Source organism: Gigantopelta aegis, chromosome 13, assembly GCF_016097555.1.
Source record: "Gigantopelta aegis isolate Gae_Host chromosome 13, Gae_host_genome, whole genome shotgun sequence".
NCBI classification, from domain to species: Eukaryota; Metazoa; Mollusca; class Gastropoda; order Neomphalida; family Peltospiridae; genus Gigantopelta; species Gigantopelta aegis.
In genome coordinates, this window is record NC_054711.1 from 872,116 (window position 1) to 890,385 (window position 18,270).

At 35.0% G+C, this 18,270-nt stretch overlaps 2 protein-coding genes and 1 long non-coding RNA gene across 3 annotated transcripts; all 3 read left to right on the forward strand.

Moving 5' to 3' along the window:
* The first annotated feature begins 2,896 nt into the window (after positions 1-2,896).
* On the forward strand, positions 2,897-5,991 carry LOC121387071. The gene is made up of 3 exons (XR_005959777.1): positions 2,897-2,981; positions 3,647-3,765; positions 5,214-5,991. It is a non-coding gene; the product is annotated as an uncharacterized LOC121387071 (long non-coding RNA).
* A 279-nt stretch (positions 5,992-6,270) lies between these two features.
* On the forward strand, positions 6,271-12,638 carry LOC121387757. Its single transcript, XM_041518960.1, has 4 exons — positions 6,271-7,252; positions 9,322-9,420; positions 9,819-9,851; positions 10,681-12,638. The coding sequence occupies exons 1-4, from the start codon at positions 7,147-7,149 to the stop codon at positions 11,199-11,201; spliced, it is 759 nt and encodes a 252-aa protein (XP_041374894.1). The 5' UTR covers positions 6,271-7,146; the 3' UTR covers positions 11,202-12,638.
* Positions 12,070-18,239, forward strand: LOC121387577 (serine/threonine-protein phosphatase 6 regulatory ankyrin repeat subunit A-like). Its single transcript, XM_041518737.1, has one exon. It carries the CDS (start codon positions 12,070-12,072, stop codon positions 14,575-14,577), a length of 2,508 nt encoding a protein of 835 aa, XP_041374671.1. The 3' UTR covers positions 14,578-18,239.
* Positions 18,240-18,270: the final 31 nt, after the last annotated feature.

Sequence of the window (18,270 nt, forward strand, 5' to 3'; positions counted from 1 at the left end):
TCCCCCCCCCCCCCCCCCCATCAAACTTTTTTTTTTTTTTAAACTGTATTTAATTTGGTTAAATCATACATACATACATACAAACATATATACATACATACATACACACACACACAACACACATACATACATACATACATACATACATACAAACATTATATACATACATACATACACACACACAGACACACATACACACATACATACATAATGCATAATGCGGTTTGCCCCCTTCCCATATAAAATCCTAGGTACCCCTGTGTCTGTCGTTTAGTTTTCCCGTTCCAACCAGTGCCACACGACTGGTATATGAAAGGCTGTGAAATGTGCTTTCCTCTCTGAGATAATGTATATAGAAGATATCTTGCTGCTAATGGGAAATGTGGCGAGTTTTCTCTGAAGACATCCAGAAGAGCGGGTGATTGATAAAAACCTGTTTGAATAAAGATAAATAAAGTTTGTTTTATTTAACGACGCCACTAGAGCACATTGATTTTTTTATCTTATCATCGGCTATTGGGCGTTCTGACACTGTTTTTTTTTTTTAGAGAAACCGCTGTCGCCACATAGGCTACTCTTTTACGACAGGCAGCAACGGATCCTTTATTTGCGCTTCCCACAGGCAGGATAGCACAAACCATAACCTTTGTTGAACCAGTTTTGGATCACTGGTCGGTGCAAGTGGTTTACACCTACCAACTCACTCAGGGTTTGGAGTCGGTATCTGAATTACAAATCCCATGCCTCGACTGGGATCCGAACCCAGTACCTACCAGCCTGTAGACCGATCGCCTAACCACGTCGCCGCCGAGGCCGGTCCTGTTTGAATAGTTCACATACACAGAGTAGGTCTACTAAGAGAACAACGTGTCTGTAACTGAATACAGTGTAGTATAGAGGCGGATCGGGAGTGTGTGTGGGGGGGGGGGGGGGGGGGCCCGCCCCCTAAATTTTGCGACAGTTATAATTTTATAATATATTAATTTTATTTTTCTACGATCCGCCTCCAAACCTCCTCCAAAGTTCTCTTGGCATTCTGCCTCAAGTCACACCCTCTTCCCCCCCCCCCCAATGGATTTTCTATATCCGCCACTGTAGTGCAGGGTGCACATTAAGTCAATACTTTTCTTAATATGCAGTGCGAGTAGCACATTTAAAATAGTGGGGGGAAAAGTTATGTTGTCGTTGGAAGAGTTATTTTGTTAATAGTGATTCAAGTACTTCAATCGGGATTGAATGAGTACAGTAGGTTATACATTTTTGGTTTGTGTGTCCATTTGTTGCAATATTTCGGTTGAAAAACGGTTGAAATATGGTGCCACAAGGTTTGAAGAAGAAGAAGAAGAAGAAGAAGAAGAAGAAGAAATGTTTTATTTAACGACGTACTCAACACATTTTATTTACGGTTATATGGCGTCAGACATATTGTTAAACACCATTCAGATATAGAGTGAGGAAACCCGCTGTCGCCATTCTTTTAGATTAGCAGCAACGGATCTTTTATATGCACCAACCCACAGACAGGGTAGTACATACCAGTTGCGGAGCACTGTCTGGAACGAGAAATAGCCCAATGGGGCCACCGACGGGGATCGATACTAAACCGACCGCGTAAAGATTCATTTGCAGCCCTATAATTCGTGATATAGCTGTTTGGTAATAATGCTAATGTTGTTATACAGATTCGGATATTTTTTTTTAATTCGGGAAAAAGTCAGCCTGCCCCCCCCCCCCCCCCCCCCTCTCCTTACAAAGATGGGAGCCCGTACGGCTATGGGTTATCACAAAGTTTGAATCTTTAAACATGTTAGAAAAATTGTACTTTTTTGTTACAAGCCCTTCATTAATGTGTTCACTAATAATAATAATAATAATAATAATAATAATAATAATAATAATCATACAATAATAAAATAAATATATAAAATAAAATATTAAAATAGGCCTAAAATAAAATAAAATAATAACACCATATTTATAACTAAAACAGAATTTGCAGAAACATCTTCAATTAAATGAGCCCATTGATAAATGTTTTAGTATAGCTTGTACGTGCCATGTATTACCAAAAAAAAAAATGTAGTTGCTTTCCTCTGATGACTACATGTCAGAAATAAATTTGACATTAAATAGCTAATGATTAATTAACTAATGTGCTCTAGTGGTGTCGTTAAACAAAACAAACGTTTAACTTTGTATTACCATAATTATTCTAAATACCGCTAAGTTACTCTCCACATAACTTTGTCCATTTCAGTCCATTACAGTACACTTTTATAGACACCATAAGTTGACATTTTATTTCTTTAAAAAACCCACCATTTTTTTAAATTATAATTACAATATATAATCATGTTTGGTGCAGCAGGTTTTGACTCGGCAGAATTTCAGCCATGTTCCACCACTGATTTAATGTATATAATAATAGGCTTGATGGTTCAGCCATTAGGGAATGGTTTATTTAACGACGCACTCAACACATTTTATTTACGGTTATATGGCGTCGGACATATGGTTACGGACCACACAGATATTGAGGGAGGAAACTCGATGTCGCCACTTCATGGGCTACTCTTTTTGATTAGAAGCAAGGGATATTTTATATGCACCATCCCACAGAGAGGGTAGTACATACCACGGCCTTTGATATACCAGTCGTGGTGCACTGGCTGGAACGAGAAATAGCCCGATGGGTCCACCGATGGGGATCGATCCCAGACCGACCGCGCATCGAGCGAGCGCTGTACCACTGGGCTACGTCCCACCTCTTTGTTTGATTGAACCCCATCTGTAGACGAATTTAAATAGAATACGATTTCACAAAAATATGGGCATGTTTTGGTTGGTACATTCAAGTAGGTACGTTTTGGTGTGGGTACCTTTTGACTTGAAAGTGGGTAAGTTTCGGTTGGGTATATTTTGACCTTCTTTCGAAACCTGTCCCCGCTGTCCCCGCTGTGAATATGTGGACGAGAAAACAGGTGTGATTAATTAATTAATTAGTTATCTTATTCATTGAACAATTGTTTTGTTTTTGTTTGTTTGTTGTTGTGGATTTTTAATTTTATGTAATAGCCTACGTTGTGACGGTTGTTTGGAACAACACGGAAGTGTTATCCCTAAGTAAGTAAAGACTGAACTAATTTGGTTTTAATATTGAAACGCTCAGGAACAAAAGGAAAATAGATAGCTTTTCATCCTTGAAACTTTCCATTCATTTTATTTACTTTCGTACTTATAGCCAATTAAGGTTAAAGCACATTGGCATGGGCAGATATAGGGCTTACTTCAGCTATTACACACCACGCTGACAACGTGACGCTGTGTTTTAATGGTTAGCTAAATACCATCATACGAAGCACAGATTCTTGTAGCTATCTCTACGGCAGTATATACTAGTATATATAATTTCAGTCTGTAAAAACTCTTGTCATATATACTTGGATTGATCCGAATAAGTTGATGGGACTTAAAAACCTAACGTTTACAACTGCAGGAATCTCAAATTTGCACTGCTTTCCACAATGCTTAAAACACAAAACAAATCGTTTCGGCTGTTTTCTGAATTTCAGATTAATAAAATGACAGTTTACGTTAGTTGTTAATGTTAATTAGTAAAGGTTATTTATTGTTTGTATTAACAAAGGAAAGAATGTGAGAATTCCTTCATTCGGCTACTGACGGAAAAGGCCGAAACACTGAATGGGGATTCCCCTTATTCCGAGCATTCATTTTCCGAAGAAAGAGTTCGATTGTTATTACACAGTAAGTTATATCAATGAAATTATTTTTCACTTGGAAGTATAAATATTGAACGTGACAATTTTTTGACTTTCATATAGGTATGAACCACATAATTGCACTACACAGTTATATATGAACGAATCATACTCATTTCGTACCATGGTCATTTCGTACCGATACCATTTTGTACCATTAAAAGTAATTTCGTGCAATAGTCATTTCGTACCATAGTCATACTATTTGTCACTTAGCAATGTCCCGGTACTGGAGGTACCATTAATTTATTTTTAGGCCTATGATAAAAATAATAAAAAAACCCCAGCAACAACAACAGAGAAATAAAAACATTTGGTTAAAAAAAAAAACTTTTTTCAAGAATTCTGTAATTGTAAAAACAACAAACAAACCCCCCCCCCCGCATAAACTGACCCCCCCCCCCAAAAAAAAACCCCCACACCCATAAACTGAAACACCCCCCCAAAAAAACCCTTTCTATTTATTACTTTTTTTTTAATTCTAACTTTATTCCTGTGTGTTAAGTCACAGTTGACACTGAGAAGCGATTTTATATTGTTAATATTCTTTTAATCGCACAAAAAGAGAGGAGAATAACAGGCAGTGTTCTCGCTGGGTACAAATTAAAGGAGGGCGGCCGCGCGGCACCACACCCTTCAACACCCTCCCCCCCCCAAAAAAAAAAAAACACCCCACACAACAACAACAACAACAACAAAAACCCACCTAACAAAACAAACAAACAAACAAAAAGAAGAAAAAAAGTAGGGAAAGCTTGGTTACCATATATTGTTGTGTGTTGGTCAACTTTGTAGAAAGACATACTCCTTATTTTGCCTCTCAGTATTTGGTACAATAAAGTTGATACAAGCCGACTCATCTTTTAATTGAACTGGAGAATTTGTCGATCTGACATTCACGGACAATTCCGGTTTTGCTGAACCGATCAAAGTTTGAATATTATTATTTTAATAAATATTTCAAGATATATGCAAAACAATAAAGATATTTGTGAAGTGATCCCCTAATGTGGGATAAAACAATTTTGTTTCCATCTTAAAAATAAAAGTGTTTTGGAAATAGCATCAGAAACCAAACAAAAAACACTATTTTTGTGTGCAATTTAGAAAACAATGGGCTCAGAAATAAATAACTTATAAAAGTATAATAAAAGTATGAAAAAAAGGCGTTCCCTGTGAGGAGGACTATAGTAAACAAAATGTGCAACAATTACATTATGTTGATTTTATTTAAATACAACTTTTCTTCCAATCTTGCCACTAAATTCTGTGTTGTATTTAAGCTGTGGGCTGGCATTAATAACCAAAGCGTTTATATAAGGAAGAGTAAAAAAACCCGTTCCTGGCCCAAAAATAGTAACGGCCATGTATATATATATATATATATATATACATGGCCGTTACTATTTTTATACATATATATCCTCTATCTAGTTTCAGACATTGTGACATCTCTAGGACACAATGCCAAAGACGAACCCAGGAGACTCTCAGAAAGGCAAGAACCGGGTTTCCTCCAGACAAGACACAGATTCTCAAGATGTTCAAGTGCTGGAATCGAACCCAGGAGTGACGTCAGTCTCTATAGGACGTTTGACTGAAAGTATAACGTCACCAGTACTGCGGTCCCTAGTGACACCAGGTACTCCAAGTCTGGCCACTCCAAACACGTGTGTTGCCAGACAGGGATCTGCACAACTATGCAGCGCAAATCCAGATACTGCAAATATAGTTGATGCAAACCAAGGCCATTCAAATCCAGATACTGCAAACCAAGGCATTGGAAGCTCAGATACTGCAAATATAGGTACTGCAATCTCAGGCACTTCATATATGTCAGGATTAGAAAATGGTAAGTTTTCAAAGTAATTTCTTTGTGGAGTTTAGGGGCAGTTTGTTACTCATCCTGTTCCACAAAGGAACAGAAGTTAATGAAGGAAACTAGTCATTAGGAGTAGAGAGCAAGTAGATTTTGAATAATAGATTGTAGGAGGAAAGAGGTAATCCTCGTTAAAAGAAGACCAAGTACATGTTTCAGATCAAGGGCAAGGTCAACAGACGAGGAGGAAAGACCTGCTAGTTACCTCTGTCTTTTGAAAAATGAAAATTTTATTATAATATATAACTCATTTTGTTTATTTTTTAGGTTGTTGTTTTTTGTTTGTTTTTTGTTTTTGATTTTTAGTAGTGGTGATGAAGGTCTAGTTCAGCTGGTAGAGTGTTCGCCTGAGGTGCTTGGGTTCTTTGATTGAAGTAAATGTTTTATTTAACAAAGCACTCAAGACATTTTATTTACAGTTATATGGTTTGAGACATGGTTAAGAACCACACAGATATTGAGAGAACAAACCCGCTGTCACCGCCTCATGGGCTACTCTTTTCGATTAGCAGCAAGGGATATTTTATGTGCACCATCCCACAGACAGGGTAGTGCATACCACGGCCTTTGATATACCAGTCGTGGTGCACTGGCTGGAATGAGAAATAGCTCAATAGGCCCCAGACCGACCGCGGATCAAGCGAGCGCTGTACCACTGGGCTACGTCCCGCCTCTTTGTTTCATTGAATCCCATCTGTGGATCAGTTGAGTTTTTAGGTCATCTGAGCTGAAGGCTCAAGTGAGCTATTGCAATCCGTGTTTGTATGTCTTGCATAAACATTTGACATTGTTTATTCCCATAAACGCACGAGACAGAGGGCAAGGGGTGTAACACATACATTAGTGCTGGAGAAAAACTTCAAATTCGGGTGAAAATTATAGATATTCTGGCAAAATGTGTTAACCTGAGACCTTTTTGCCATGTATTTGTATCATTCTACCCTCTAAATTAGTTGTAATGAATGTAAAAATGTGTACTGATTCGTTTGCAAACATATATAGCTGTTTGGTAGTAATGTTAATATGAATAAATGTTGTTTTGCAGATTTGGATAATTTTGTTTAATTTGGGTAAAAACAAGCCTTCTCCTCTATAAAAATAGGAGCCCGTATGCCTATGTCGATTCCTAGCTTGAATGGGAATTGTATGTGACGATTCCTAGCCACATGGAGAAACAAATTTGTTAATCTGACAAGTCAGGTGCCTGAGGGACAGGGCCTAAAATAGCAGTTTGACTACGTGTCAGAATTATCCAATATTTCACACCCAATGACGATTATTTGATCAATGTGCTGTAGTAGTGGTAATGTTAAACAAACATTTTACAACAAATTGAGTGAGACAGACAGAGAGAGGAGGGGAGGCGAGAGAGAGAGACAGAGGACGAGACACAGACACCAAGACCAAGTCTGACAGATATCTTTTGACCACTCATTACCACTATAACATGTTTTAACTAACAATGGTCCATTCTTTGTAGCTGTTGCTATGGGATCTGATGTGCCGAAGATTGAAGTGAATGTTTATAATATTAGTGGAAATCGTAATGTCCAAATTCCCAAGCTAGGACAAGTGCAATGTGATCAGTCGACAAGTAAGTATTGTACAGTGAAACCCCTCTAAACCAGACACCTTAGGGACCATGTAAAATGTCCGGTTTTAAGAGGTATCCGGTTTAGAGAGGTTTAGTTCTTTTCTGATTTTTAAAAAAGGACTGTGAAACATGTTTGGTTCTGAGGGAATTCCGGTTTACAGAGGGTCCAGTTTTGAGAGGTTTCACTGTATATAATTAAATCTTACTAAGACGTGCTATACACAGTGATTCCTGAGTGAGCTCTGTACTCAGTGGTTCAGACTCATCAAATTTGTGTTATTAGTACCACATGGAGGTGTGAGAACTAACCCTTATAGTGTTCTTCATGAAGCTGAACATCACACTCTAACCATTGATATTTTCTGATATGATAGACAGATGAAAAGGGTCATTGTAACTCAAATTTTAAAGCTCAAATAAAAGTCACCATTCATGAAGACATGTATGCAGTTAATCACACAACTCAGTGCCGCTTAGATGATTTGAACCAGCATAGCTTATACTACACTATTTTAATTATGTGTATTACTCATGTGGCCTAGGACGTATGCAGTTAATCACACAACTCAGTGCCACTTAGATGGTTTGAACCAGCATAGCATATACTACACTATTTTAATTATGTGTATTACACATGTATTCGTGTTCCTGCAGGACTTTTCATTTCAGGGGCGGATCAAGATTTTGTTACAGATGGGATAATAACAAAACCCACTCCCCCAAAAAACCCCAAACAAACCCAAAGCAAACCCATCAAATCTGCTGCATATGGTGTAGTGACGTTCCAATTATCGAGTATATTTAAAATGTGATTGGTTTGGCTCTACTGATCTATTATTAAAAATCCGTAATGAAATATGTGAGAAAATATTAACTGTCAATGCTCGTCCAGTTCAGATGATGGAATTGCTATACATCTGTTGGAGTTGATGTTTGTTTCCATGTGTACATAAAGGAAAAAAGAAATTAAATGATTATTAAAGGAAACCTTGGTCATTCGTGAGGTCTAGATCTGGGGAACATGCCAATAGGGGCGTGGTACTTATTACTCAAGTTCTTCTTATGTTCATGTAATTATAACCGATTCTGTAATCTAAAGTTGATCAGATGGTGCCCGCCGATTATAACCGATGATCAGTGATAACATTCCAACATATTACCAAAACTAGTGTGTTACAATGTATGCAACTGAGTAAAATATGGTGAATAAACGTCCACAATCAAGAACTCTGCATTCCCAGTGACATATTTCTAAATCTGGTCATCAGTAGAAATATTGCAGGTGAAGCAAAAGGCCTTTAAAGAAATATTTTTAGGAATGTTTTGTTAGAAATGGGTACGTATGGTTAATGGTGTTGATACAAATTAAGATTTACAAAGTGTAGACTCTGTACCTACTGGATTGTCACCTTTAGAGATCATTTTAATGTCATTTAAAGTCATAACATTTATTTTTTACTTCTTTTTTATATTTCTTGGAGGTGAGGGTTTTAGAAATATGCCATGTTAGATTTTCTCTTCATTAACGTATTATAATAGATCATAATATACATATGTTATAATATGTATGCAAATTGTCGTGAATCAGAAAAAAGAAAAAAGATTTATTTTGAAATAATGTGTTCATAAATGTCTAAAAGATTCTTAAAAACAAATTAATCTGCAGTGAGAAAACATTGATATAAATTTGTTTTTAACAGTCACGCTTACTGAAATGATTAGGTTTACGATGATTGTAGATACTTACATGATTTGACTATTGACTGTCATTTTAGAGGTCATATAAGGTTAGTTGGGGTTAACATCTAAACCTTGTGTGTGTTTTATTTTGTTTTCTACAAGTATAGATATTAAAATCCCCAAATATACTTAAGATTTACTCCTGATTATTATGGATGTAATTGATGTACAATTTACATGTTAACTATGTGGAATGTAGAAGGAAAACTACATTTGTCTTACAATAGTGCATGTCTTTAAAGATGCTTGTAACACTACATACGTCGACACAAGTCTACAATGCATATTCATATGACAGGCTTTCTACATGTCTTCATATTTTATTCTAGCTGTAAAAGGAAAGCGAGCAGCAGCTGAGCAGAATGACGAATTACCCACCAAGCAAAGTCAAAAGGAACAATCGACATCTCAAGACGCAAGTCCTCCCAGTAAGTGTTTTAGCTTGTATATTATTTGCAGCTGCAATTAATTGTAAATTAATTAACAAAACAAACAAATATAACGTTGTTTTAAAAAGATATTATGACGACAATGTGTAGCACTCGTCTTAGGTTCGTTGGGATGTGGGATCAGCAGAAGGAATGTTGCCATATCACATTAGCAGGTGGTGTTTTGTTGTTGTTTTGAGGTTTTGGGGATTTTGTTATCTAGTAGCACCATTATTTGGTATGTACATTTGTGTGTCTATAACATATAATTATTTTATACAGCAATATAAGCCTAACTCTTACCAAACTCCACTGCCCAAAATACATTTACAAACATGTTTGTTACTATTAGATCTATACATTTGTATGCCAGACATTGTTAATTGTTTTAATTTCAGAAACTGGATGTGACAGAATAACTAACATGATTCGTAAGTGCATTTTAAAATGTAGTTTTTTGGTATGTAAACATTCTAAATCAGCCATCTTTAAAAAAAACATGTATACTTTAAAAAAACCAAAAAAAAAACAACCCCACTTTGGTTTTAATAAGTGTATGACTAGACAGATACATGTTAGCTAATCTATCTAATCTATCCATCCATCCATCCATCCATCCATCTATCTACACACACACACACACACACACAAACACACACACACACACACACACACACACACAAACACACACACACACACACACACACACACATACACACACACACACATATATATATATATACACATATATATATATACATACATACATACATACATACATACATACATATAATTTTAATAAGCAAATGGAAAATGATGAGAAAAAAGCTATTTTAAATGTTATAAAACCGTGTGTGTGTGTGTGTGGCATTTACTTTGTATTTGTTTCAAATAATAAAAAAAGGTTTTGATGTAAACGTAGATACATGTTGATTTTGATAATTTTATCAAACAGTGTTACAGTTAAACCAGTCTATTGTATTATTGCAATTCATAGAATACATGGTTTTCAGTTGTTAGTGAGACACCACTGTAGATTCTTGGAAGTATTACTACTTTGTCATGTAAATTAATTTTAATTTAAAATGTTGCTAATCAGACATTGCAGTTAAATTTTGGATATACAGTATAAAATATATCAGTGATGTTTTTCACTTTAAGAATCCCTTTAATATATAACTGCATCGACTTGCGATACCTATGATTGCTATTAAATACAGTTTTAATTATGTCACTTTGATATATATTTTTATTCTAAAGGGGCAACAGAACTTCAGCTGATCTCCGTTAACTCAAACGTGTATGTTCAAACCAGAGCATATGACAAAGGTAGACAACTGCTGAAAGATCTTGGCTTCCTGGTTTTGATAGGAAATCCTGGATCAGGAAAGACAACTCTCGGTCTAAGTCTAATGTCATATTTTAAAAATGAAGAAAAAAGACAGCCATTATACCTGACAGACTGTTCCAATTTTGAAGACATTCCTTTGTCAGGATGTTTTGTTGTGATGGTTGATAACATATATGGAAACTCTAATCTTGTAACTGAATTACAAAACATGTGGCAAAGAAAATTTGAGACAATGTATTCAATTGTTCAATCTGGCAAGATGAAATTTATAATTACATTTAGAACCAAAATATTTAATGAATGTACTAAAAGCCTAAAGGAATTTAGTCTGTTTAGTGAAACTTGTCAAATTGATCTGCATGGCTCAGATTATTGTTTAACCTATGAGGAGAAAAGAAAGATGCTTGAAAAAATACCTGGAGCAGATTGAGGATAAAGACAATCAAATATGTCACTTGACAGAGTATGTCAAAGGGATGGCTGTACAAGACACCTTTACTGAATTAGGCTTTCCCCAGTGCTGTAAATATTATGTCACCTCAGCTGAAGCACAAAAAAGAGGAGTTGCTTTTTTCAAAAACCCTATAGAATTTCTCCAAATACAGCTTGACTCCTTAAGAGAAAACAGTAGCTTTCAGTATTTGGTTCTGTTGTTGGTGATGTTTAAACAGGGAACTCTGAACACTGCCTGCTTAGACCCTTTTAAAAGTGATACGTCATTTACCACCTTAATTAAACAGCTAAAAGGTGTTTGTGGAATCAATACAGATGTTTCAGAAGGACAGATAAAAACATCTGCTAATTCACTGTGTGGGTTGTACCTGTTCTACAGTGATGTTTACAAAGTATATCGTTTCATTCACCAGTCAGTGTTTGACACACTGTTTCTACAGTTTTCATCAGAGTTCCTTGAGAAAAGTATTGAAATTTGTCCTGTAAGAATGTTATTAGAGTACGTTATCACACCGGGTGTGCCAGTGAAAGGCGATATTGTAATTATTGTACAAAGAAATAATTATAGGTGTCTTGCTGAACAATTTACAAAACTGTTAAAATCAGACTCTGCCAGTGAAATTCTTTGTCACCAGTCATTTCAGGATGAATTATTTGTGAAGTATTTAGTAGAGGATTTCTGGAAATCTGTTGTGCCAATGGATATTTTGACTCGAAAAAGTCATAGTGGATATACTATCTGTCATGTGAATACATATCAAATCTTCAGCGTTTTTAACAGTTGGTATGGAGGTAATGTAGATCATATATACACGCATCAGACGTCAGTACCAAGTATAGCTGTCATGAAGACCTTGAAACTTTTGTCAGACTATTTCACATCCAGTCTGCAGAGAATTGATATTCCTGAAGAGCAACAAGAGGAGTTACTGTTCAACTCATGCTTCATGGGCAACAGAAAGATGGCTGAAATGCTGCTCAACCGTGGCACTGTTCCTACACTAAATACATTGACTGCAGCTGCAGCATCACATACCGATGACGATGAACTGTTTGAAGAGGTGTTGACTTTTCTACGTGAAGAAAGCGTGGATGATGTTGGAGCTAGGTTATTTCTAGCACTTAAAAAAGAAAAGTTTAAAATATCCAGTCTGTTGATTAACAAAGTAAGTGGAATGCCGGACTGTCACTCTTTTCTTGAACGAGCTGTCAAGATGTTGTTAAGTCAATGTATTGTGAAATTCCTCAAGTTCCATAGTAATTCGCAAACTGAAGCGGAGATTCTATTTGAAAAGTTGTACATGTACCTAGACACTAACGACTATGATACTGCCGTTGAACTAGCAGCTCGTCACTGTAGTGCAGGTATTCTGAAAAAGATTGTACACATGAAACCAGAGTGTCTGAAGGGAAATACAAAGCCTCTTCATATTGCGTTGGAGCGAGGCTGTGTCGATTCGGTTGCTTTTTTGATTGACTATTATCCAAACATAGATATGCAACAAGCATTGATAATAGCATTATATAACTCTTCTGATGTGGTTTCTTATCTGCTGAAGAGAGGAGCTGACGCCAACTTTCTTGATGCTAAAAAAAACTCCCCTTTACACTTGGCTGTTGAATTAGATAAATTCGACAACATAAAAACATTACTTGAAAATGGAGCAAACGTGAATGTGAAAAATAAGATAGGAAACACTCTACTTCATGTACTATCAGGAAGCGAAACTGATGGTGCAGTGAAATTGTTAAGATATTTAATAGAACATGGATTGGGCTGTGATGTAGACACCTCAAATGAATGGGGTGTGACTCCACTTCACATAGCAGTAGCTCATCGTAGGATTGAAGTTGTGAAAGAATTAGTTTTACAAAGAGCCAGTTTGGATGTGGAAGATGTAACTGGCAATACACCACTTCACACAGCAGCACTTTGTCATTCATGTGAAGCTTTGTCTTATCTAGTGCAAAAAGGATCTAAAGTAAATGCTAAAAATAAACTTGGCAGAACACCATTACTGGACTTCTGCACACGTTATTATAAGCCATTTGGATGCAAGTATGAACTGCCAGAGTCCTGTGACTCTTTGAAAGTACTGCTTAAACATGGAGCAAACCTAAATGATACTGATGATTACTTGAATACAGCACTTCACCTTGCTGCACACAGTAATGCTGTGGAATATGTGATGTATCTAGCTCAAACAGGGTCAAACATAAATGTGCACAATAAAATAGGTAGGACACCGTTACACCTGGCAGCAGTTCCATGCTCTGATAGATGGTACTATTTGAAAGTTGTAAAAAATTATTTTGAAAATTTGACACGCTCATTGCAGGAATGTTACATTGATGTCAGTGCATTAGATAAAATGGGAAATACCATAAAGATTACCACAAATACACTGAACTGTTTAGCATATCTGATGAAAAAATCAAAATCAGATATTCCAAATAATATTCCTGTAATATTCCTTCATGTTTGCAATTTGATACCGATTTCTTACAATTTAGAAAAAGCATTCAGTAAATCATGTGATACAGTAAACAACTTGATTGCATGTGGAGCAGATGTGAATGCAGTTGATGAGTTTGGAAACAGTCCACTTCATATTGCTGCCAAATGTCACTCTAACAGTGTTTTCTCTCTGATAAGAAATGGATCTGATGTAAACCTTGAAAACAAGAAAGGAAGAACACCACTGCATGAAGCAGTCAGACATGGTGTGCATAATAAATCTATTTTAGTACATTCAAAACCATTATTGATAGTGCATAAATTAGTTGAAAATGGAGGCAACGTAAATGCCAAGGATGCATTAAAGAACACCCCACTTCATATTGCAGCAGAAATAAGTTACCTAGAATGTGTGACTTATCTAATCGAAAAAGGAGCCAAAGTAAATGCAACTAACAACCATGGCAGGACGCCACTTCATTTGGCAGTCATTCCCGTTATTTTTGTTTATGTTGATCAGTTAAATGATTTAAGTGGTTCGAATAAGGACTGTTTAAACTTCGTCCAATTACTACATGAAAAGAAAGCTGATCTGAATGCTACAGATGTATTTGGTAACACTGCACTTCACATTGCTGCAGAAAGTAATTCGTTTCAATGTGTAAAGTATCTAACAGAACAGGGACTGGATGTGAACTTGCAGAACAAAACTGGTAAGACAGGACTTCATTTAGCAGCAGAATCTGACTACTCGGATGTGATTTTATATCTGCTACATTCGGGAGCTGATCCTAATTTGAGGGATTCAGACGGGAACACGCCTCTCATTATTGCAAAAACGTTAGGTGCAGTAGAATCAGTGAGAACATTGCTTGAATATATTGAACTAGATTAACTGCAGAAGATGAATCTTATGACATTCCATTTGACCTCACAGAAAGTGAATCAACTTCATGTGAAACCAGTCTAACTGCAGAAGATGAATTTTGTGACATTTTATTTGACCTAACAGAAAGTGGATCCGATATACGTGTGTATGCAGTTGATATGTTTGAAAAATTCTTACTTCATAATGCTGCATATATGTAGATGTTACTTTGCCAGTGAATTTTTGTTGTTGGGGATTGTTATAAGAAATGGATCTGATATAAACCAAGAAAACATGCTGTATCATCATTTCAAGGAGGCAGTGCTGTATTGGGATCAAGCAATAATTCATTTTTATAGAAGTCATGACATTGTTCTGAGGCATTGTTCTATTATATTGTATGTTGGACATAAAATGTGCACTGAAAATATACTGCCATAATACCAAAGCAGGATAGATAATTTAAGTACAAATTACAATGGCTAGAAAGTAAGAAAGAAATTTATTTGAAATCCAAGGATAGACCTGCCTACCAGTACGATTTGGTATAATTGTATACATATCTGTAGCTACATTTAATTCAAAATGCAGACGAGGAAACGGGACAAAATCAGTTTGGATGTGCACGCAATAAAAAAAACCCGATCTTTGTTCTGCCCAGGAGAGTAAGGACACCAGTGCCAAATGTTTTTATAACAAGGCTCAGCATAAATATTGCTTGTTTCCTGTTGGTAAATCAACCCTAATTTTGACCTGGCCTGTTTCTGACTATTGACTGATATTTTGTTTACATTTACCAGCTAGAATTTTGATGCGCTAGCCTTATTTCATTAGAAAATGATGATATACTTTGTAGTAGAAACTGATGACACTCTTTATAGTAAAAACTGATGACATTGTTTATATAGAAAGTAATGAAATACTTGGTAGTAGAAAATGTTATACTTTGTATTAGAGAATGATGAAGATGTACCTTGTAGAAGATTATGAAGTAGAAGCATTTATGATGTACACGTACCTTGTAGTAGAAGATGATGTACCTTTTAGTAGAAAATAATATTGTATTTTGTAATAGAAAATGACAATGATGTACTAATAGAAAATGATGACTTACTTTGTAATACAAACCGATGAAATTCTTTATAGTAGAAAGTAATGAAATATTTTATTGTGGAAAACTTTGCAGTTTTTATTAGATGATGATGAAGATTTGCATTGTGGAAGATGATGACTGGTGTACTTTCTAGTAGAATACGATGTATTTTGTAGAGCGAAATGATATTGTATTTTATAATAGAAAATGACAATGATGTGTCTTGTAGTAGAAGAAGAAGATGATGTAATTTCTAATAGAAAATAATGAAGTTCTTTGTTGTAACCAATGATGTAGCTTGTAGGAGAAAATGATGATGCTATACCTTGTAGTAGAAGATTATGATGTAATTTGAAGTTGGTGATGATGATGTACTTTCTAATAGAAAAGTACGAGGACGTACTTTGTAGTAAAAATTATGATTACATATTTTAGTCAAAATGATGATAATGTATTTCATAGTAAAAATTATGATGACCTATTTCATAGTAAAAATTATGATGATGTATTTAATAGTAAAAATGATGATAATGTATTTTGCAGTTAAAAATATGTACTTTGTAGGAGAAAATGATGATGATGTATTTTGAAGTCGATTATATTTTACCTTGTAATAGAAAATGATGTTAATGTACCTTTTAGTAGAAGATGATATATCTTGTAGTAGAAGATTATATACTTTGTAGTAGAAAATGATAATGTTGATACGTCTTGTATACAAACCTATGATGATGTACTTGGAAGTAGAAAATGATAATAAATTATTTTGCGATAGAAAATGATGATGTATTTAAGACCTGAAAATTGTGAAAATAATCATACCTAGTTTTTCGTAACCCATTTTTCATTAACAAAGTAAAATGATAATGTTGATACATCTTGTATACAAGCCTATGATGATGTACTTGGAAGTAGAAAATGATGACGATGTAATTTGTGGTCAAAAATGATTGTGGTGACTTCATGGTACAAAAATTATGAAATACTATATGTCACAGAAGATAGTGATATAATGTTTTTGTTGATGATGATGTACTTGGAAGTAGAAAATTATAATAAATTATTTTGCGATAGAAATGATGATGTATTTAAGACCTGAAAATTGTTAATATAATCGTACCTAGTTTTTCGTAACCCATTTTTCATTAAAGTAAATTTAGAACATCATTTACAGTATCATGATAGGTTGCACAAAGAGGAAATGGGTTACTAAATGTAGAACATCATTTACAACATCATGATAGGTTACACAAAGAGGAAATGGGTTACTAAATGTAGAACATCATTTACAACATCATGATAGGTTACACAAAGAGGAAATGGGTTACTAAATGTAGAACATCATTTACAACATCATGATAGGTTACACAAACAGGAAATGGGTTACTAAATGTAGAACATCATTTACAGTATCATGATAGGTTACACAAAGAGGAAATGGGTTACTAAGTGTAGAACATCATTTACAGTATCATTAGGAAATGGGTTACTAAGTGTAGAACATCATTTACAGTATCATGATAGGTCACACAAAGAGGAAATGGGTTACTAAATGTAGAACATCATTTACAGTATCATGATAGTCACACAAAGAGGAAATGGGTTACTAAATGTAGAACATCATTTACAGTATCATGATAGGTCACACAAAGAGGAGATGGGTTACTAAATGTAGAACATCATTTACAGTATCATGATAGGTTACACAAACAGGAAATGGGTTACTAAATGTAGAACATCATTTACAGTATCATGAGGAAATGGTTACTGAATGTAGAACATCATTTACAGTATCATGAGGAAATGGGTTACTAAATGTAGAACATCATTTACAGTATCATGATAGGCTACACAAAGAGGAAATGGGTTACTAAATGTAGAACATCATTTACAGTAACATGGGGAAATGGTTACTGAATGTAGAACATCATTTACAGTATCATGAGGAAATGGGTTACTAAATGTAGAACATCATTTACAGTATCATGATAGGCTACACAAAGAGGAAATGGGTTACTAAATGTAGAATAGTATCATGATAGGTTACACATGAGGAAATGGGTTACTGTTTTCATTCTTTGTGTTGTGCAAATTTTCAGTTCTTAGAGGACTACTATTTGGTAGAAACAAAAATTATGATGTATTTTGTAGCACGATATGATATGATGATGATATACTTTTTAGTAGAAAAAGACGTTTTCATTAAAAATAAATTTTGATGCATTTTGCAGCACGATATGATATGATAATGATATACGTTTTAGTAGAAAATTATGATATTGTGTTTTCATTAATAAAAATTGTGATGTATTTTGTAGCACAATATGATATGATGCTGATATATGTTTTAGTAAACAAATGATGGTGTCGCTTTCATTTTAAAAAATATGATGTATTTTATAGCATAAAATACTTTTCAATAGAAATTAATGATATCGTTTTCACTAACAAATGATGATGTATTTTTTAGTACAAAACTATATGAATATGATGCACTTTTCATGATTTACTGCAAATTAAAGTGAAACTGTGTCACAGGCATTGTGACGACCCAGGAATACCGAGTGTCTCGTAAATATCAAATTTTACTAATGAAGGCAAAGGATCACCAACATGTGTTCAGCTTC

Coding starts and splice junctions, on each gene's coding strand:
- LOC121387757 (XM_041518960.1), top strand. CDS start 7,147: ATGGGATCTGATGTGCCGAAGATTGAAGTGAATGTTTATAATATTAGT. Junction 7,253..9,321: donor GCAATGTGATCAGTCGACAA/GTAAGTATTGTA, acceptor ATTTTATTCTAG/CTGTAAAAGGAAAGCGAGCA. Junction 9,421..9,818: donor TCAAGACGCAAGTCCTCCCA/GTAAGTGTTTTA, acceptor TTTTAATTTCAG/AAACTGGATGTGACAGAATA.
- LOC121387577 (XM_041518737.1), top strand. CDS start 12,070: ATGAAGACCTTGAAACTTTTGTCAGACTATTTCACATCCAGTCTGCAG.